The 19,905-nt window shown below is 57.9% G+C and overlaps 9 protein-coding genes and 1 non-coding gene across 10 annotated transcripts; 6 read left to right on the forward strand and 4 right to left on the reverse strand.

Annotated features, from left to right (window-relative positions):
- Positions 1-465: 465 nt before the first annotated feature.
- L226DRAFT_563910 (NAD-P-binding protein) lies at positions 466-1,806 on the forward strand (the record flags this gene model as incomplete). Its single annotated transcript, XM_067683593.1, has 5 exons — positions 466-508; positions 564-763; positions 837-932; positions 1,010-1,352; positions 1,412-1,806. The coding sequence occupies 5 exons, from the start codon at positions 466-468 to the stop codon at positions 1,804-1,806; spliced, it is 1,077 nt and encodes a 358-aa protein (XP_067529016.1).
- Positions 1,807-1,981: 175 nt separating this feature from the next.
- On the forward strand, positions 1,982-3,034 carry L226DRAFT_540704 (uncharacterized protein). The gene is made up of 3 exons (XM_067681928.1): positions 1,982-2,288; positions 2,351-2,824; positions 2,882-3,034. The coding sequence occupies exon 2, from the start codon at positions 2,474-2,476 to the stop codon at positions 2,795-2,797; it is 324 nt and encodes a 107-aa protein (XP_067529017.1). The 5' UTR covers positions 1,982-2,288; positions 2,351-2,473; the 3' UTR covers positions 2,798-2,824; positions 2,882-3,034.
- A 48-nt stretch (positions 3,035-3,082) lies between these two features.
- L226DRAFT_617530 (NAD(P)-binding protein) lies at positions 3,083-4,746 on the reverse strand. Its single transcript, XM_067687046.1, has 6 exons — positions 4,706-4,746; positions 4,434-4,641; positions 4,164-4,363; positions 4,006-4,101; positions 3,608-3,950; positions 3,083-3,551 (listed from the first exon to the last, which is right to left on the reverse strand). The coding sequence occupies exons 2-6, from the start codon at positions 4,480-4,482 to the stop codon at positions 3,178-3,180; spliced, it is 1,062 nt and encodes a 353-aa protein (XP_067529018.1). The 5' UTR covers positions 4,483-4,641; positions 4,706-4,746; the 3' UTR covers positions 3,083-3,177.
- A 313-nt stretch (positions 4,747-5,059) lies between these two features.
- On the reverse strand, positions 5,060-6,524 carry L226DRAFT_563912 (NAD(P)-binding protein). The gene is made up of 5 exons (XM_067683594.1): positions 6,403-6,524; positions 6,148-6,347; positions 6,000-6,095; positions 5,594-5,936; positions 5,060-5,516 (listed from the first exon to the last, which is right to left on the reverse strand). The coding sequence occupies exons 1-5, from the start codon at positions 6,443-6,445 to the stop codon at positions 5,137-5,139; spliced, it is 1,062 nt and encodes a 353-aa protein (XP_067529019.1). The 5' UTR covers positions 6,446-6,524; the 3' UTR covers positions 5,060-5,136.
- A 1,235-nt stretch (positions 6,525-7,759) lies between these two features.
- L226DRAFT_555541 (galactose oxidase) lies at positions 7,760-11,519 on the forward strand (the record flags this gene model as incomplete). Its single annotated transcript, XM_067683061.1, has 4 exons — positions 7,760-7,943; positions 8,512-9,440; positions 9,526-9,598; positions 9,626-11,519. The coding sequence occupies exons 1-4, from the start codon at positions 7,861-7,863 to the stop codon at positions 11,517-11,519; spliced, it is 2,979 nt and encodes a 992-aa protein (XP_067529020.1). The 5' UTR covers positions 7,760-7,860.
- A 596-nt stretch (positions 11,520-12,115) lies between these two features.
- On the reverse strand, positions 12,116-12,218 carry L226DRAFT_t289. The gene has a single exon. It is a non-coding gene; the product is annotated as a tRNA-Asp (tRNA).
- A 343-nt stretch (positions 12,219-12,561) lies between these two features.
- L226DRAFT_617533 (uncharacterized protein) lies at positions 12,562-15,005 on the forward strand (the record flags this gene model as incomplete). The annotated part of the gene is made up of 5 exons (XM_067687047.1): positions 12,562-12,856; positions 12,909-13,345; positions 13,395-13,614; positions 13,676-14,443; positions 14,511-15,005. The coding sequence occupies exons 1-5, from the start codon at positions 12,677-12,679 to the stop codon at positions 15,003-15,005; spliced, it is 2,100 nt and encodes a 699-aa protein (XP_067529021.1). The 5' UTR covers positions 12,562-12,676.
- An 846-nt stretch (positions 15,006-15,851) lies between these two features.
- L226DRAFT_343678 (uncharacterized protein) lies at positions 15,852-17,014 on the forward strand. The gene has a single exon (XM_067674097.1). It carries the CDS (start codon positions 15,975-15,977, stop codon positions 16,569-16,571), a length of 597 nt encoding a protein of 198 aa, XP_067529022.1. The 5' UTR covers positions 15,852-15,974; the 3' UTR covers positions 16,572-17,014.
- Positions 17,015-17,064: 50 nt separating this feature from the next.
- Positions 17,065-17,469, forward strand: L226DRAFT_540711 (uncharacterized protein). Its single transcript, XM_067681929.1, has one exon. The coding sequence runs from the start codon at positions 17,193-17,195 to the stop codon at positions 17,430-17,432; it is 240 nt and encodes a 79-aa protein (XP_067529023.1). The 5' UTR covers positions 17,065-17,192; the 3' UTR covers positions 17,433-17,469.
- A 577-nt stretch (positions 17,470-18,046) lies between these two features.
- L226DRAFT_540712 (acyl-CoA-binding protein) lies at positions 18,047-19,122 on the reverse strand. Its single transcript, XM_067681930.1, has 5 exons — positions 18,731-19,122; positions 18,612-18,633; positions 18,471-18,534; positions 18,306-18,378; positions 18,047-18,207 (listed from the first exon to the last, which is right to left on the reverse strand). The coding sequence occupies exons 1-5, from the start codon at positions 18,821-18,823 to the stop codon at positions 18,142-18,144; spliced, it is 318 nt and encodes a 105-aa protein (XP_067529024.1). The 5' UTR covers positions 18,824-19,122; the 3' UTR covers positions 18,047-18,141.
- Positions 19,123-19,905: the final 783 nt, after the last annotated feature.

Here is a 19,905-nt window from a genome sequence, read left to right on the forward strand (position 1 = left end):
CACGAAAGCACAGAGAAATTAATATTGCTGCAGTTGCTGAGACGTTCGCCCCCCACGGTCAATATGCATACCTGTATACTCGCCACTATCATACTTGCGAGCCTTCCTGCAGCAAACCTTTGTCCAGGACCCATCAGGGAAGCCACTCTGGGATATGCTGCTCACTGCCGGCTAGCAATCCCCGCGTGTCAACGATCTCTTGTATGGCGCAGGCATACGCCAGCGATTACTGAGGAGTGCTGCAGGCTGCAAAGGCCGAGCCGCTTATCTCCGACATGACGGGGATTAACCACTGCCACCAGACTGCACCTTGAGGAGCTCTGTCTTGGTAAGTAGGTTGCCCGTTAACCATCGCTAAGCCGGCCGGAAGTTCTTGAGTGGTATAAAAGCTCGGGCTTGCGGTCGGATGATGGTCAGTTCTGTAGATCTTTGCGCTCCATACACCTATCTGCACCTTGAATGACCATGTCCTCCGACAAGTTTCAGGTCTTCTACACTGGGGCGACAGGTAATCATAACTTACTGCTCTGATTGCCGTCACGTCGCTAATATGCACAACATAGGCTACATCGGAGGTGCCGTCCTGCAGCTGATACTCGAACACCCGCAGACGAGCACGTTCTCGATTATTGCTCTCGTCCGGGATGCAGCAAAGGCCCACCTTCTCGAGAGCAAGTTCGGCGTAAAGACTGTCGTCGGGTCTCTGCAGGACGTCGACAAGCTCTCCGAGCTCGCTGAGAACGCGCACATCGTCGTGCATACCGTGAGTACACCCCAAGACATGGTCTCAATCGTTCATCGCGGTGATCTGAACGCCCCGGGACTCTGATGCACAGGCAGATGCGGACGACGAAGGCGCGATGAAGGCCATCCTTGCTGGTCTCAAGCGGCGCCACGAGAAGACCGGGGACGTCCCGCACCTAATCCACACCGTGCGTACACCTTCATCCTCCCGCCCCTTCCTAACCACTAACCAGCAACCACCGCTTACCGTCGCCTACACTCACAGTCCGGGGCCGCACTGATCGCCGACAGCGCCCGCGGCGCGTACCTCTCCCCTCGCATCTACTCAGACCTCGACATCGCCGCGCTCGACGCCCTCCCCGCAACCGCCGCGCACCACACCGTCGACCTGCTCGCAGTGCAGGCAGACGAGGACGGGTATGCGCGCACGTACATCGTCGTGCCGGGGTACGTATATGGGGCGCCGAGCGGCCCGCTGTACGACGCGGGGATCGCCAAGAAGACGACGATTCTCCTGCCGTGGCTTGCGGACGTGTTCGCTAGGCGCGGACGCGCCGGCGTCCTGAATGGCGGGAAGAACGCGTGGGCGAACGTGCATGTGCACGATAGTGAGTTGTCCCTTCGTCCCAGTGTCGTTCCAGATCCCTGACCCGTGTCGGTGCCGCAGACGCAGACGCCTACTACCGCCTCTTCTCGAAGATCCTCGCCGAGCCCGCGAGCCTCGGACACGGCCGCACGGGCTACCACTTCACCGAGAACGGCGAGTGCACGCTCTACGACATGTGCGCGGCCGTCGGCGCGGCGCTCGTCGCCGCTGGCGTCGCTTCAGAGGCAGAGGCCGAGCCGGATAGCCTCGCCGCGGAGGAGTGCGACCGGTACTTTGGCAAGTATGGCGACTTTGAGGTCGTCGATCTGTTCTTTGCGAACGTGCGGTGCAGGGCCGACCGGGCGCGCAAGCACTTGGGGTGGGCGCCGACGCACACGGCGGATGAGGTGCTCGGGACTGCGCCGGAGCTCGTCGGGGCGGCTGTGAAGAAGCATGGGCTGCCGGCGAAGGCGTGAGGAGAGACATACTAGTACGCCGTTTCGGTATCATGCCATGCTAGTAGCTTACACTGCCAGTGGTACTAGTACTTCGGCAACTTAGCCTAACCGCCGCCCGCCTGTCCTTTCGATGGAGCGTCGAGGGCGCACGAGAATACCGGCGCCGGATGCAAATTTGAGCAGGAAGAACGAATACAGTTAAGGAGGACAGATGCAGGCTCCCTTAGTACATCCTTAGCTTCACCCCCTTCAACACGGTACTACTAGCTAGTACTGGGTTGTGTAGTACCCAGCTGCGGGCGCTCAGATTGCCCCTTTGGGACGACGGACACCGTGGGAAGATTGCCTCTATCCTCTTCCAGCCTTGCCGCGGCAGCCACACCCACACAATCGATAACCTGCATGTTGTCTCCACCGGCTCAGAGGGTTTCCCTTCCTATCCTTCCCTAACATGCATCTTCACGCGTTGTACACTGCGCGACCTGCTGAATCTCAGCCTTGTGCGTATGATCAGTTGGTGACTCTAGCTTTCGATCAACCCCATTCACGGTTTCTTTTCCAGGTTTGCCGTCTTCTTGAAGACGCACCGGAGTCAAATACATATCTTCTGCGATACAAAGTCCTTCTCGCCGTCCACGGGCCCGTAGATGTACCATCACCCCACGAGGACAAGCTCTCCCTATTGATGAAGTATCACTCTCGCGTGGTAGACGGAGTATTCACGAATACAGGCAGTCGTTACATCTCCTGTGTCGAACCATTCGTATATAGGGGCCAAGCACCTACCGGACCCGATACTGACCAGTGTCGACTCTCGCTTGCCTTTGGCGGAACGATATCCTACACCATCCTCAAACCTCTTGACGGTGTCATTGACATCTATGAACCTTCACATCTTCCAGGCGACCACACTGTGAGCCACTGGAGTGTCCCGCTCGGTATTTTTTTCTGGAGTGAAAACCTGGGGTGTATCCGTGGACACGACGCAGGATCTGTTGCTAGTTGCTAAAGGGGAGCCATACGGGGAAACAGACTGGTAAGAGTCCGGATCGGCATTCACTGCATACTATTCGTCTCACTCTTTTGGTTGTAGGGATATCATAGTGCATGTCCGGTTCTTGAAGCGACCAGACGCCCCGCATCCTCGGGCTCGTTCACGTTCAATGTGCACAGCTCCGTCAGAACTCAAGTGCTGTGACTTTTCCGAGATACAGATCCATCACCAAGCTCCTTTGTATCTACACCTCGGATGATTGGATATTGGATTGCATACGTCCATCATTGAGGATTCGCTATCGTCGTCGTGTCAGGGTCTCTACTTTGTTTCAATAATACACCTCTGTGGTGACAATAACCGACTCATACTGAGATACCCGTAGGCAGAAGCCCTCACGCGCTCCCCTTCGCTTTCTTCGCCACTCCCCCGACGACCTCCGGCACCTCCTTCCATATATCCTCCCTCGGGTGCTTGGGCGTCCAGCCAAGATCGCGCCTTCCCCGGTCGCCTCGGCCTCGTATGTTCGAGAGAAACAAGTCCGCAATCGCGTCGCCGCCGAAGTACTTGACGTACTCGTCCGGCGTGAACACAGTCGGCTCGGCCTCCATAACCAGGCCTCGCTCGACAAGGGCCGTCCCGAGCTCCTTGAAGTACTCGTACATTGTGACTTCGCCATTCTCGGTCAGGTAATACCCCTCGCGGCCATGGCCAAGCTTGGAGTTACCGGTAAGGGCGGCACAGAAGAGGAGGTAGGTGAGGTCGGCATCTGCAAGATGCGCGTGAGCTCGACATGTCGGAAGACTTAGATGATGCGGTACGCACTGTCTGCGACGTGAATGACACTCCAAGCATTCTTCCCTGCCCCGATGATTCCCGGGCGTCCTCGCTCCACAGCAGCAGCTGCGAACACCGATATCAGGGCAGGGGACCGATTCGAGATGCCCGCGTCATACAGAGGACCCTTGCCGAACCCGAAGATGGCAGTTGGCAGCACGATGTATGTGCGCACGTACCCCTCCGCATCCGCCTTGCATACGAGTATGTCCACAGAGCGGTGGACCGCAGGCGGCGTGAACCGTTCGATCGCCTCGCTGTCAAGGTCGGAGAGGATGAAGTCAGACATATATTCGCCCCTAGCATTGTCGGCGATGATTCCGGCCCCAGACTGGGATGGTAGACGCAGTTAGCTTGAGAAGGGGACATTTCCGGGGGATGCTTACAGTGTGAATGAGAATGGGGAGGTCGCCGGTCTTCTCGTGGCGCTTCTTCAGCCCGGCAAGAATTGCATTCATCACGTCATCGCGGTCTGCTTCCGCCTGTAGCATGGATGATTGTCAGTACAACACTGCACAAGTTCTGTGTGTCAGAGACCACCTACGCATTGCACGACAATATGTGCATTCTCGGCCAGTTGACTGAGCTTGTCGAATTCTTCCATGGATCCGATTACTGCTCTGACTCCAAACTTCGTCTCAAGGAGTAGTGCCTTGCCAGCATCCCGGACGAGGGCTGTGATGTCGAACGTGTTTGCTTCAGGGTGCTGCAGGATCCGCTGGAGGACGCTGCCCCCGACATAACCTTAGTACAAGTGACGTCAGCTTCGAATGGACGCAACCTTGAGCTAGGAGTCGGCGGTCGGAGGGCTCACCGGTAGCTCCAGTGAAGAAGATCGTAGTTTTCTCCGGTTTGATGGACATGATGGTTTCGACAAGGAGAGATTTGAGGGTCGTGTTTCGAAGTCTCCTCTCTTATATGCTCTCCATCCCTGCTATATGTCGAAACTTGAATGACCGGGACACCGATCGATCGGTATATCCCGAATGGTCGGGTTATCACGTAAGTACTGGCAGAAGATGCTTTGTGGGTACACGCTCGCACTGTCAATGTCAAATACCATGATGATATTGCATGGTGACGGACCCATCGTCTCATGTTCTCGTACATGCTTGGCACCAGTAACAGACGACCGGGTTACGGCGTTTCTTCTGTGTCTCTTTTCTCTTTGAGCATACAGGAGCGTGGACCAAAATCATTACAGCAACTTACCACAAGACATGCGAATCTTGTCCGTAATTGTACCCGCTTTACGCATTGCGGTGCCGTGAGTTTACAAGTCACCACAGTGCCAGTGGTTACTATCACCAAGTGTGACCGTCCTTCGGCGACTACTTGCTCCATGCACGGTTCCGTCCGGATCGCCGCGTGACAAGGAACATAGGGGTGGAAGCCGGTGCATACGACGGAAGATGTCTCAAAGCATATGCCGGAGGTAATAGTCCGGGAAGGTGGTGTATCGTTTGCCTGGAATATGTATAGGCTCAGAGATGAGCGTGTTCAAATACGAAGTGGCACTAGGCACTCATGTTGCCGACCTGTTTCCTCAGCGCCGTCTGGACCTCCAACTTCGCAACCCTATATAGCTCCTCCGTCGTGTGCACCGGCTTCCACCCGATGTCCCTCCGCGCCCTGTCTGCACGACAGCGGGCATTCGTGAAGTTCAGGAACGCCATCACGTCCCCTCCAAAAATCGTGGCGCGTTCCTCCGCGGTGAGCTCGGTCGGCTCTGCGTTCTCCGCACGGCCGGCCTCGACGAGCGCGGTCCCGACAGCCTTGCACAGGGCATAGAGACTGTGCTCGCCGTTCTCAGCAAAGTAGTAGCCTTCACGGCCGTGCCCGAGCTTGGCGGGGTCGGTGAGCGCCTTATCGAAGAGCAGGTAGAAAAGCTCGGTGGCTAGTATGGTTATAGAGAGAAGTCGTCAGCACCGGTGACCTGTATCGGCAGCCGTGGAGATGGAGAGGGAGACTCACTGTCGTCGATGTGGACGTCCGCCCATATACTCGCTCCCTTCCCGACGACACCTGCGCGTCCGCGAGCAAGGAACGCGTCGGCGAAGAACGCCACCTGGTTCAGGTTCCGCCTTGCCACCCCGGCATCAAACAGAGGGCCGTGAGAGAGGCCATAGATGATGCCCGGGGCGACAATGTAGGTGCGCGCGTAGCCCTCGGTGTCGGCCGCGACGGCCATGAGGTCTACAGCGTGGTGGAATGCGGTCGGGGGGATGGCGTCAATGGCCGCGATATCGAGATCCGAGGTGACTGTCTGAGATGCATACTCGCCACGCGCGTCGTCGGTGAGGGAACCTGCGCCAGACTGTAGAGGACGTTAGGTCATCAGTGAGCGCGGTTGTGGCCCGAAGGGAAGGATGGCGCGTACAAGGTGGATGAGGATGGGCGTGTCCCCGATTTTCTCGTGCCGCTTCTTCATGCCGGCGAGGATGGCCTTCATCGCGGGCTCGTCGTCCGAGTCGGCCTGGGTGACTGAGGTCAAACAAAGCACACCCTTGGCGTGCATTCTTACGTACCGCGTGAAAGACCAGGTGTGCACCCTCAGCGAGGTCGGTGAGCTTGTCGGCGTCCTTGAGGGAGCCGACGACTGCCTTCACGCCGAACTTGCTCTCAAGAAGCTTTGCGCGGTCGGCGTCGCGGACGAGGGCAGTGATATCGAACGTATTCGCCTTGGGGTGGGTGAGAATACGCTGCAGAGCATGGCCACCGACGTATCCTGTGGCGGATATCAGTTCAGATGCATTGGTGCAAGGTGATCTGATGTTGCTCACCCGTGGCGCCAGTATACAAGATGGAGGTCTTTTCCGTGTACATGTCGTAGTAGTGGTTGTAATCGCGAGTTTGGGATGTCCTTCGGTGTCCACTCAGTTGATCTCCCTTTATAGCCTAGCCCTCCTCTGGTATCTGAATGCCCACGATGTAAGACGATAGACCTGAAGGTGCCTACCGTGTATACGCACACGTCCGGCAGTGAAAGATGCGTTACGCACATACACTCAGTTCCCGACTGATCGGGACAAAGCATGGGGTAAGTTTCGGGGTGATCAGGCCAGCGCCCGTACTTACCGTAAGCCCGTTCTTGAAGTGTAGAACGAGTTTCAACCTCTTCATAGCCGTGTCTGCACCTGCTCGGGAAACAGCCCGATGGATGGAACCGAGCCACTATCAGAGGTAGTGAGAGATTACTTTACCTGCGCCGCCGAGTCTCGATCGTGGAGCCCGACTCGATGGTTTTGAATTTGGCCATGTCCCGATCGGCATATGCACGTCATTTGGTGCGCTCTAACCGAACCGAATCTACTCCTGAAGCCTCGGGCCATTGAAGTTATACTTGAGCCAGCAACAGGGAACGCGTGTCGAGATTCAGACCGGCAGGAGAGGCCTGTGGCAAAAGCACAAAAGTGTCTTGAGGGCAGGCTATTGGATCCGTCCTTAGTTGTTGTCAGTACACCACAAGGAACAGTGTATACATTATCCGGACGTACCTGCAGCGCGAATTTACGGTCCAGGTAGATGATCTTGCCGAGACGAGTCAGAACGATTGAAATACAGGTGGCCGTTCCCATGTGCCATTCAGCAGCAGGGCGGGGATACACTTCAGACGCCACCCGTTTCGGATCCCTTTCGTACCATTTCACAGAGACACTGTCCAAAAGGTATACCTTCTTCCCGAGACCGGTGAGACGGCGACTAAGGGGTAACCTCGCGCGGCGCCTTTTCACCCGTTGGCGCACCTTCGAATCAGTGGGATCCCTGTCGTTCAGTGTGTATTGTCGTTGTTGAGATACAGCTCCCGCGGATAAGCCTCATCGATACGAAGGCTGTCCCCCCAGAAGTGGTAAATATAGCAAGGTTCATGTTCGAAATTTGAACCTCCTGTCCGCATGTGCGGGCGGTTCATGGCAGAGGACGCAGAAGCAGTTGAGCAGGGGGAAAAGGTTCACGTGTCGCAACATCCTCCAAGATTCTGTATCGTTAGCACAACCCAGAGGTCGAAGAGAATACGTGGCGTTCTAGGCGCGGCGTTTACTCGCGGTCAAGGGCGATGGCTTGGGATCCTAACAAGGACAAATAAGGGGAGGATGGGCGCCTGCGTTCCTGGCCTGGAGCGAAGGGCTCCTGCGTGAAGCCACAGGCTCCATAGCTCTCATCACGACCATAACGACCTCTTCTCGTCCTATGTATCCTCTCTGACTCTATCTGTATGCCTATCTGAGGAACCCCAAACTATGAACACTCTCATCTCATCTCTCGTCGTTCTCGGACTGGTGGAGGACTTCGTTTGGGCGCAGCAGTACACAGCGGTCTCAAGGTGTGTGTCCCGATCTGCATATGAGCGCGGTTATGGCACCCCGGACGCTTCGTTTGGTGTCGAGCGCGCTTTGGGAACGTGTATGTATGTCAGGCAATGAAGCAGTGCGGTCTGTTGGAGCTCCAGTAATGCGGAAGACGGATGGAGTCGGGTCGTAGGGAAACACTTGGGAGATGCTGCATAGGGCACTCAGAGTCAATAATGCGCGTTTGAGCACATGCATACGCGAGTCGGCTCTCAAACTGCTCAAAATGTGCATGTTCTTGGACGCGCATATATGCAAGGGGTCGGGCACCCGAGAAGCACATCCTTCCGTACTCGTACAAGATATTGGAAGGCTACTGGCCATTGGGAAAGAGCGTCACTCTGCCTTGCGTCCTAGGCGGCACTAACGGTGCTGCTATCAACCTCGAAAAAGGACCCGAGCCGAAATAGCCATCATGGTCAGCATGATTAGATCTCTCTGTGTCTGGGTGCACTTGGAATCTCCGATGAGGCGGGATGCGTCCTTTCAAGTCTTCGAAAGAAGTGACTTCCGGAGATGTTGTGCTAACTTGCCATCTACCAGGTGGGGCCAGGCGACTGCCCTAGTGAACGACGTCCTCTACATCCATGGTGGTCGTACGGACCAGTACAACGCATATGCGTACAGCTCCGCACCTGTCAACAACGACATCCTCTATCTGCCCCTCAATTCCTCCTTTGACCTCTCCTCACCGCCTTGGGAGTATGTCGCGGGCTGCTCAAATTGCACGACGTCGCAAGGGCCCGCTGTAGCTTGGCATACTCTCACACCGTTCAACACCTCCGAGCTCCTTCTGTTCGGTGGAGACGCAGGGCCAGATATATCGAAACCAGAGGCCGCAGACTCAGCCGCAATTCTGGACACATCGGACCGCGAGACACCACAGTGGAACTTGGAGACCTCGTCCTGGGCGAACGAGCCTGATCGGCGCATGTATCATACCGCCTGCGAGAGCACCGGCAAGGTATTCGTCGTTGGCGGCGAGAAGACGGACGGGTCAGGCAACGCTTTCTCGGACCACTACGTGTATGACCCCCAGGCTGTCTCGTTTACCCAGCTGCCATCAACGAATGGTCCCCCAGACCTTTACGGGCATGCATGTGTAGTGCTCCCGGACCGGAGGATGATTGTCTTCGGCGGCTACTCCCCGTCTGAGAATACTCTCCTTCCCTTCTCCACGATCTGGTCCCTCGATACCACTCAGTCGAACTTCACTTGGCTCTCCCTGCAAGTCTCAGACACGGTTCTGCCCTCCCCTCGGCGCGGCTTTGTTGCGGTTGCCCTCGATGACGGCAAGGTTCTGATTCAAGGCGGCGCAGATGCGGACATGCAGAACGTCTTCAGCGATGGTTGGGTTCTCGACACGACGCAGAGCCCGATGGTCTGGTCTACTCTGGAGGCGCTCTCGCAGGTTGGGGCACGACGGGATCACTTCGCCGTGGTGGTCGGCTCGGATGTATTCCTCGGCTTTGGTACGTGTAGTCACTCTTCCATTGCACTGCTATCTCGCTGACACCTCCACTGGCTCGTCTCGCGCTGCACATTGAACTTTGTCAGGGTACGCACAATCTGCGCCTGCCAATGCGACCCTGCTTCTGTTCGATGCGTCGAAGGGTTCGTTCTCCACATCGTATACGCCACCCCCTGCTATCTCCAGTCCGACGACCACGACCCTGCCCGGAGCTACCGCTACGTCCGGCTCGCCAACAGGCACCGGCAAGGGTTCTTCGGGCACGGCCACTGGTACAGGCGGATCTTCCCCGACTGGCAGTAGCACTCCTGGAGATGGTGGCAATGGTGGCAATGGTGGCGGTAACGGCGGAGGAGACCCTCAAGACAAGTCCGACAAGTCTCATGCAACGGCCGTTACCCTTGGCGTCGTATTGGGCGTCTTAGGCCTCCTTGCGGGTGGTGGGGCCGCGTTCTACATGAGCAAGCGTCATGCGGCAAACCAGGACAGTTTCCACCTGCTTGGACCCTCGGACGACGATGACAGTCCCCATCTCGGACCTGTTATCCCGGTCGCGGCTACCGCTGGCGCACGCGAGAAGGGCCTTCCCGTCGTGCAGAACGTCAAGCAGAAGTTGGTCGGACTTGTACCGGGGTGGAGTGCAAGGGGACACGCCATGCGTCGCGACATGCTTGCCGATGAAGACACGCGGATCTTTGAGCCGTCCTGGTATGATGTTCGTCGGGAAGGTAGCGTCGGTTCTTGGAGCTCGGCCGGACGTGGTGCTCGCCCCGCGCTCGCAGACGTGGTCCAGGGCTCTCTGACGTCGCTCAGGAACGTTGGCGGCGCCATGCTTGCGTATGCTACTAGTGGCCGTCGGAAGGAAGGAAGTGGGACGTCGTCCGCGACGTATTGGGAGAAGGAGCCGTCTTACGGCTACTCGGACAAGGCCAACCTGGTTGTTTTGCCCAGTCTGACACGGCAGGCATCGCGACCGAAGGGATGGAGGCAAGCTTCGTATACCTCGCAATGGTCGTACGAAGATCCGTTCGCCGATTACGACGTCGAATCGTTCAAGATGCCCGGCGAAGATGACGAGTATGATCCAGACGCTGTCGAGCTCCACGGCGCTCCCTCGCTGAATGACCCTCCACCGAAGCCGTACATGTACAGCCGTGTTGCACCAGCCACGGTCGACGTGACACAGCTGACGCCTGTGTCGGAGAAACCCTCGCTTGCGACTCTTTCCGACCCGACGTCCAGTTCAGATACGTCGCACGGAGGCACTCCACTGAATGCACCATCCTCCTCCGAGAACTCGCGCAGCTCGCACGACACACCGCGCTCTCCCCTCCGCCCCTCGTCCATCATTGACGCCAATCCCCCAATCGTGACCAACATGCGTAGGTCTGACACCTGGTGGTCCAAATTCTCCAAGACGCCCTTGCTAGACCGTGCGCGCTCGTCCACCAGCTCGCGCATATCGGAGCCGCTCGACTTCCGCGACCCCAACCCGCCCCCGCGCCTCGTCCCCATCAAGGAGACGTCCAACTCTTCGTCTCCGGAGGACCCTCCGTCGAAGCGTGGCAGCCGTGATGACCCCATGTACGCAAGCGTTCACCACGGTCGCTCTGCGACGTCGCTACAGACCTCGAAGACGGCGGACTCGGCGGAGATCGAGCACATGGGCCGCACGATGGACATCGTGCAGAAGGGCACCGTGTCCTCACATACATCCCGCGCCAGCGAGGGCAGCGCGGAAAGCGGGTCGCTCCTTGAGCCCGCGCCACGTAGTTCCCCACCGCTCGCCGTGTTCATTCCTGCGCACGACGCGGCGCCCACTGCGCATCATGTCAGCTTCGTGCAATCTCCGACTGCGATTACGCCCGTCTCGCCTGCCGTCCGGCGTGGCTCTGCACCACAGGGGTCCGTCGCTGCTCGCGTGCAAGCGTTCGAGCGGCGCGGGTCTCCGCCCGAGGTCCAGCCCACGCCCGCCCCGAGCCGACATAAGAAGGGGCGGAATAGCTTGTATGGCCTTGCACCAAAGCCGTCGCTGTTCGTCGCAAATCCGGATCGGCGGTCGTCGAGCGGGGACTCATGATGTCTGCGTCCACTTTCCAATCCTTTCCAATCGTCCCATACAGAATCTAGCATCACTGCGATACCCTACTACCACCCTGCTCTATCCTCTGATCCCTCCCCGTCCCGGGCTCTGGCGAGCCTGCTCACTCTTGCTTATTCTTAGAACCTGCCCTGCTGTTGTTACGCTATGGACGATGCCTACGCTCGCGCATCCCTACTGTAATGCTCCCTTCCCCTTCTTTCATCCCCTGTTACTCGGCTTCCCGGACACTTGTGCTCCTGCGGCACTCTCGAGGTTGCATTCACGATTACGACCCCGTCATGATCTTCTCTGTTTTTTCTTCTTCTCTACGCTTGATTTATTCCCAACGACCTTGTATACTGTTACTGGGCTGCTCTTCTGATAGCATTTACGACTTGTTACGACTCCCTTCTATAGCCTGTGGTGATGTTCAGCTGTAGGACTCCGTGTATCTCTTTCAATCAATGTATCGTCTTCGTAGCCAAGGCTTCCTAGGAGTCCGTCTTTGTTTGCCGATTGTGATCAGAAAATAAGACTACATGGCGGGGCAAACCAAGCCAAAAAGAATACCACCACGACGATTGTATTACAAGCTCTCTGTCGGGGAGTCGAACCCCGCTTTCGCGCGTCCGCAAACTCAAGGCCCAATGGCGCAGGAGTGACAGGCGCGTGTACTGACCGATATACTAACAGAGATGTATGTGAAAGTGAAGGTTGCTCTTATGTTTGTCCCGCCGTAGTGCTCGTCAGGTCCGGCTGGGCAACTAGCTCGTGCAAGAGGGCCTGCTACCTCTGCTTTACAAGGAGAACGATAGTATCATCAGGCTGCTACTATATGTCGAGATTCGACTGCCAGAAGGTGTCCGTGACCTGCGCTCGAAGCACTTGAACTCCTCTACATACTGCTACGTACGTACTCACCTCGATACTATCAGCAACAGCTGGACTCGGGGTGCTGTCCACACTTCAACCAGGTTGATGACGCAAGACCTGGAAGCCAAGTTTCCCGGGATCATGGTCAGTAATCATATGATGGACATCCTCCACTGACGCCGCCGGTCCCAGGCGGCGGTATAAGGGGTTCTCAACTCGGTACATATAGCGAGCCTCCCGCCATCCTACGAAACACCTCCTCCAGCAAACGATCCAGAAGGATGCGCTCGAAGCAATGGATGGGTGTGGCCGGCAAGACCCTACGCGCTGGACGGGACCTGGGCCGTGGCATCCTCCGTCTGCCATCGGGGACCACAGTAACACTCTGCGACCTTCCTGAAGATGTTCTCATATGCATACTTTCGTATTGTGACCTTCGAGAACTGCTCTCGTGCATGTCAGTGAGTCAGCATGCCGTTCGGAGCGATTTTGGCTCGTCTAACCGGCGGCTAGGTCTGCCACCTGCTCGGGACAGTTGTGCGAACGAACGCCTGTCTACTGCGGTACAGAACCCTGCTGGCGGCAAACGGGATGGTAGACGGCCTGTCAGACCAGCCAGGGAAACTGCAAATGCTGCTAGAATATGCGGCGGCATCCGGCAGTGGGACGTTCGTCAGCACGCCGCACTCCCGCTACGATTCTCCGATCGACGCGGGGAACGACGACTGGACAGTATCCTTGTCGTTCTCCAGTTGTATCTCGTACATCGTCTCGAAACCGACGGAGGCCGTCGCTGAGATATACGCTGCGCCTGAGTCCCCAGGAAAGCGTACCATGCGCCATTGGAAGGTTCCTCTCGACATCTTCCCAGGAGAGAGCAACCGGGCCGTCGCGGTCGACCCAGTGCAGGACCTGCTACTCGTCTTCCAGAGGGACACTTCAATGGAGTGGTAAGACATCTCGCCCGGCTGTACCATGGATGCTCACCGATTGCTCCAGCGACGTCGCTGTGCATATCCGATCGCTCCATGACCCATGGACGCCACATCCGGACGCTGCACTCCCGGTCGTATACACAGCCCCTTCTCTCTTGATATTGACCGACATCTCCAGAATACAAATACATGGCCGGCTTGTTTCGTGGGTGCAAACCTCCTACGAAACTGGCTTCGATTCGCAGATCGAGGTGTGGGACTGGCAAGGTGGGAAGATGATCTGGGTGTGTTTCTGCTTGTCCGGGCACGCATGTTCCCCCTCCCTCCCACTGACTTGCACTCCAGCATCACCAGTTCGACGTGGAAGTCTCGTTCACGCTTCTAGATGCGGCCCACATTGTGGTCACATCAAACGCGTGGAAGGATCTTCGTGTCTTTCGGTTCGATCCTCCATCGGATCCTGCTGTGGATGTCCTCAAGCTGAATTTGCCTCCCGGAAATCTGCCTCCTGGAAATCCCCGCCGTCTTCAGGAGTCCAGTATTCCTTGCCCTCCCCCGAATGCACCATTCTGGCCAGACCCAGAACTCAGGATGATCGTGCTCGCCTACATCGGAGCGCAGACGTCCAAACGGGCTGTGCTCCTCATACCCTACGCGACGTTCAAGAGGCTGCTCCGCAACAGGCCACTCCTGCAGGTCTTAAGCCCCCTTCAGCATCGCATCAACTGGCGGGACTGGGAACACGGCGCTCTTCGGCTGTCTCTGTCCGCCCCCATGGTCGGACAGCCATGGAACGTCTATCAGTACCACTCCTATGGATCACGCTTCTCCCTTCTCATGTCCAACTGGTCCAAGTTTCCCCGGAGCTCCACCGTCGTCACATTCGACCTTAATCCCTGGGCCGAGAAGTACGCCCGCAGCCCGCACAGCGCTGTCGACATGCCGCACCTGAAGGGATGCTTGGGTTCAGGATGGAAGAAGATCTTCCGCTCGTCCGAGCATGAAGGCTCGTCCTCCATCCCGTACGCTATCCACCACAGCGCCCGTGAAGACCACGAAGCCAACGGAGGGTTCACCATGATCTGTACGGACCCGTTTGGATATACGGAGGTGGTGCGTGCCCTCTCACATGCAGGCTCGTCCGTCATACTGACTCGGTCATGCGGCCATAGTTCAACAGGTTGCCTGGGCAGAGGAGTGTCGGAATCGTGCTTTACTCCACATGACCTTCTGGTACACACCCAACGTCACCCGGAAGCCTGTTCAGCAAGGCGATCGGGCTGCAGCTGCATCTCGAGCGCATTGGAGAGAAACCTACCCGTCAATCATCCATGAAGTCCATGTGGGAGCTCAGATCAACACCTCTACCTCCGCCTCTCGCCAGCAAGGCTCCGGGCTACGGCTGCTCGTAGCGCGGAACCGCGAACCGAGTCGCTGCCCGGCGGCACACCATATTCCATTACGGAAAAACAGGCACGACCCCGCACAACGATCTCAAGCGTCCTCCACAGGCGAAATGGGCGTCCTCCGCGAGCCTGAGCACAGCGAGGAAGTTGCAATCTTGCGCGATCTGGCTCTATACCGTCGGCCGGACGTCGACTCCAACTTCCAAGATCTGGCCTCAAGGATCTGCTGCCAGTCATTCCTGCGCGCACCGCTGCAGGGGCTACTGTAGATGCGCAGCGCACCTGTTCAGCGGCGTTGTGCAGCGTCCCTTCAGCACTAGGACAACAACGCATGTAGCTGTGCACGGAGTGCCCTTCACCCATTCCGGGTCGACATACATATCATACCATAAGCGGTTGCCTTCGTCGCCGCTTCGATCTCTGGCCGACACACAAGGAGAACACAAGAAAGGCGGACTCATGGCGTCCAAGTCGGAGCTCTGGCTGCCTCTCACGGAAGCCGGCGGCTGGCCTGCTTCGAAGGGGTCCCGTTACTCTACACTCGAACACTGCGGCAGATGTGCGACATCGTTAGGCTCGCACAGGCTTGCGTCAGTGTCGGGACTCGGACGTCGGGATTGTTCCCGCTGACTGGCCTCTCTGACGCTGACTCACTGGCACCCTGTGAGGCCCGGGAGGACTCGCAATCGAATTGTGAATCAATGGTCGATAGCGGATTGTATATAATGTCTCTGATGGGATGCACGCAGATCCTGCCCTCCGTGCTGCGGCCGCGTAACCCCATACATACTGCGAGGGGTAACCCGCCCTTCCCGTGATGGGGATTCGTCCCCCCCTCCCACATTGTGTTCCGGATTCGAGCTTCGACGTTGATGGAGTACCGTTCTCTCGCTCCCTGAGCATGCTTTCCCTGCCCGACCCCCGACTCGTCGGCCCAAGCGACTGACTCAGGCTTGGCTTACTCAGTATGATGGAATCGCGTTGCTGCTCCATTCATAATGCTACATTGCTGACAATTCCATTGTCTTACGCAACCCGCATGCGGGTTCTGCACACCGTGCTCCGAGCTCGTCCTCTTCCACCACACTGCACCGTCCCGTGTAGCACAGGTTCTTTGTGCCAGCTCCCGGCAACGCGAGTCGCGACGCTTCCAGGCTGGTGCTTAGTTCCCCGTTGTCTTCATATCCACCATCTCCCACGCACCCGAGGTTTCTCTCGATACCGTTTGTTCCCCTTGTATGACGTTCTTTGTCTGGGCTCTTTGTATCCCTGTCTTGTACTCGGCACCCACGCGCTTCTCTTACGTGCGCGTCCGATGGACACGACCCGTCACGACCCCCATTATAGCCTCCACCACGCGTTGTACCGCCATTGTTCGGCGGGGAAGGCTGGATGGCAGTGGTTCCTTTGTCTTCATGACAATGTTGTCTCATCGGCGTCTTCCCTCGCCTGTCCCCGGTAGGTCCCGCGGCGGCGCGATGCGTGCTGCCAGATACTTATCGGATGCTCGCCAGACTGAGAGTGTATGTGGATGTCCGCGTTACCGTCGCCATGGTCGACTGACGCGAAGCAAGCGGGCGTCCGCATTCGCTCCTCCCCGCGAGAAAGATCGACAAAACGGGGCGTCAGCAAAGAGACTATCATCGACCCGCACATGGTTAGTTCGTCCCCACGACGTTCGCGAGCGTCCGCGTCCAACGAAAGAGAGAATTCACGACATAGCAATCTTAGCAGCATACGCTCAAAGCAAACTCCTCGGAGAGAACCCTCCCTCCTCTCACCGGGCGCGGACGAAGTGCGGCTCTTGGATAGGTATTGAGTGTCTTGGATCCTAGGCTTTGGACGTCTTGGTCTTGTCAGCCGATGATCCCCTGTCCAAACCCATGGGGCTGGCAGCACACGCGACCCGGCTGAGTGTTTTGTTCGAGCTATCTGTGTTCGGACCTTCTCCATCTATCCACGCGTATCGGTGTATGGTGGGGGATCCATGGAAGGCTTCCTCGCGCGGTGCTGTGCAACACAGTTTGACTCGAGGCCGCGCACTCCGGTCGGGCTGCCCATGTATCTGCACCTTAACCTCAGACAGTCCGTCGGCGGAGGAGTTGAGTATGGAGAGGAGAGGAGCACGCAAGATGAACGCTGGATCGCGGAGGATGCCCAGAGACGCCGTATGTCGCCGATGGGATCGTGCGCATCCCCAGATTAGCTACACGTGGGATAAACATAGCCTGGACGCCCGGCAGCGCGCTCCATTGTGATGGGGCACGTGTCGGCGCCTTTGAAATTTTGGGCGTGCCCGGGGTCCTGCGCCCAGATATGAGCTAATTTCCGGGAGCAATAATATAGTGGCTATAACCTAAAAACCCGCGGCGCAATTGTAAATGAGGACACGCGTCGTGTCATCGGACAGAAGCGCGGGGCGTGGTGGATGGTGTTCCTCCCGGGCGGATGATTCGATGCGTCCGGTCGAGTTCGCGCCTTCTCCCCAGCTGGAATGCACTCTTCTGCCCACCGGCAGGGCACCCTCCGGTCTTTATAGAGCTCAGCGCTCGCCGTCCCCATCCTCGACCTCGCTCCCCTGCATGCTCAGCCATCCGTCTAGCCCGGCTTTGTCTCGCGAGGGCCCCACTGTCCCACATGTTCCCCGGGTGAGCAATGGAGCCGCTCGGATAGGCGGTCCTCGAGATGGGATATGATATATGGATGTAGTCGGCGGCGCATGTGCAGGTCAAGTCGCCGAAGTTTGCAAAGAGGCACACAGACGCTCCGAGACGTCCACAATTACCGGAGCGCCCTGGGGTTCGCTGGTCGCAGCAGCAAATGTGTGTGTTTCAGACGCCAGCCTGGAGCCGCCCATCAGTGCCACCGAACGGCCAAGGGGGCAACCGTGGGCGGCATGGATGCCAGAACCAGCATGGATGGACCCTGAGCCAGCCGGAGGCGTATACAGTTCGTACAGCATCACCCAGAACGGCACGGAGTGTGATCAACGCATGACATATCCCTCGCATCGTGTGCAGACGCTGACCGCATTTGCTTCCGCCATCTGCGATCCTGAAACGCGCACCGGTCGAGCTTCGCTGAATGCGAAGAAGTCGCGATATCTGGATAACATCGGTCCTGGCTTCCACGCACCCCCCCCCCCCACCAGACGCCAGCTGCACATATGCGGCAAGCAGCCAGGCAGTCCACGAGAAGCCCAAGGGCGTGCGCTCGTCATCCATGACTGAATCCCATGCACGTGTAATGCTCATTTCTGACAAGGTTCGCCCCTGTGCGAGGCGCGCCGTGGTCGAGGAGGGGCTCGTCTCCGGGCTCTAAAGGTGGTTGGGAGGTCGTACATTGTTCAGGGTAATTGTACAGACTTCTGCAGAACCAGCACTGTCGGCCAGCGTACACGGCTCTCTACGCGGCGGCCTCGATCTCGGCAATGTACTTCTTGGATTCCTCCGTGTCAGCCCGCTTGAGGATCTATTTTCGTAGGAGAGTGCGTAAACAGAGTGAGTCGATCCCGCAGCAGCACGGGGAGAGACAATGCAGCATCGGCGAGAATAGGTGAGGGTGCTTACCTCAAGGAGCTTCTCGACGTACTTCTCGTACGCCTCCTCCTTGGACGTGCCCTCAACGCTCTTCCACGCGTCCCTACGCGCCGCGGCATAACAGTCAGCATTCACCGGCGGAATCGGCGCTCACACGGTGGGCTGCGAGGAATGGTGCGACCGAACGCGACTCACCACTTTGCCTTGCCAACAAAGTCGAGCATGCCAGGGCGAGACGTGTTGACGTCGCCAACAGTGGCTGCGAAGGAGCACGATTACAGCATAAATCCGACGCCCATCAGATGACAGAGACACCACACTGCGGCGTGGACTAACCCTGCTTGAAGTACTTGTAGAACTGTGCGGACCGAGGGCGGTCGAGAATCGGGAGAGCGGAGGTAATTGCGCGTTAGTAACGCGCTCCGAGGGCGCAGCACGCGAGGATGGGGACGCACGTAGAGCTGCTCGTCCTGGGTGGGCTGGATGGGGCCCTCCTTGGGGAGGCTCTGGACGATGGCGACGGCTTTGTCGAACTTTGCCTTGGACATGGCGGTTGGTGAGCAAGGTGTGTGGGGAGAAGGGCAGATAACGATCAGCTGTGGTCGTCGCCCATCGAGTCGCCATCGCTGGCCCAATCGAGCACATCCCGATCCACTCGATCGCGCGTACGGCAACTCCCCGCAATCGCGGCCCCCTCATCTGCAGCGACGCCGATGACGATCTGCAGCGTCTCCTCGCCGTCCCACCCGACGAGCGCACACACTCAAATCCACACCCAGCGTCGGCGTCGTCGTCGCCTTAATATTCAACGTCATTTTCCGTCTGCCTCGACCCGGCCCGGGCTCCGGGAAGCGCAGAGAGCGGGCGCGGAGGCTTTCACTCGACTTCCCGATGCCGCTCGGACATTGTCAGCCAGCATGAGCACGTCGGCATGGTCGTTGCAAATTAGCGGTGTGTTCTCAACAGTGCGCAGTGCTCACCTGCTCACAGAATGGACAGGGTCCTCAAGCCCATCGAGCTCATTACGAGACGCAAGAACAGGCAACAGGCGTTTTCTCTTCCCGGTCCCCCACCATGGGCGCGAGCCAGGACATATGTCTCATGTCAGTCTTCTGCTCTCGTCCGACGCCGCCGTGTTTCTACGTCTGATGTTACATTGCACAGTACTCGTCCGCAGCAGCAAGGGGCAGCACCGCGCGATACAGTCCGAGTCCAACCTCACCAGATCACATTCGTCACGCGCGACGAGTCAACGATCTCGCCTGTCGGGGCGCCCCCGTCGGCGACACCCTCGGCCGATCCGTCTGTCTTTCCGCAGGCGTCTCGTCAATGCTCGTCCCAACCCAGCGGCGGTCAGCGTCAAGATCTCCCATCGGGACCCCGCCAACGATCACTTGAGCTGTGATGCGCGCGGAGGCATTTTGTGTCGACGGCGCTCTCGCGGATAGGAGCAGCGGACGTGGTTTGCAGCCGCCCGTACACGCACCCCGCATCCCAGTCTTCTCTGCTCAGTCAGCGGGACCGTTGGTAGCGGGGTTGTGCGGCATCTCGTCTGACTCACCCGTACAATGCTCACCGTGCTCACTCATCTCTTGATTCTCTTCCACTCGAGGATCACATCGAAGCGCGT

The sequence above is a fragment of the Lentinus tigrinus genome (genome assembly GCF_003813185.1).
Source record: "Lentinus tigrinus ALCF2SS1-7 unplaced genomic scaffold L226scaffold_63, whole genome shotgun sequence".
Lineage (NCBI taxonomy): Eukaryota > Fungi > Basidiomycota > Agaricomycetes > Polyporales > Polyporaceae > Lentinus > Lentinus tigrinus.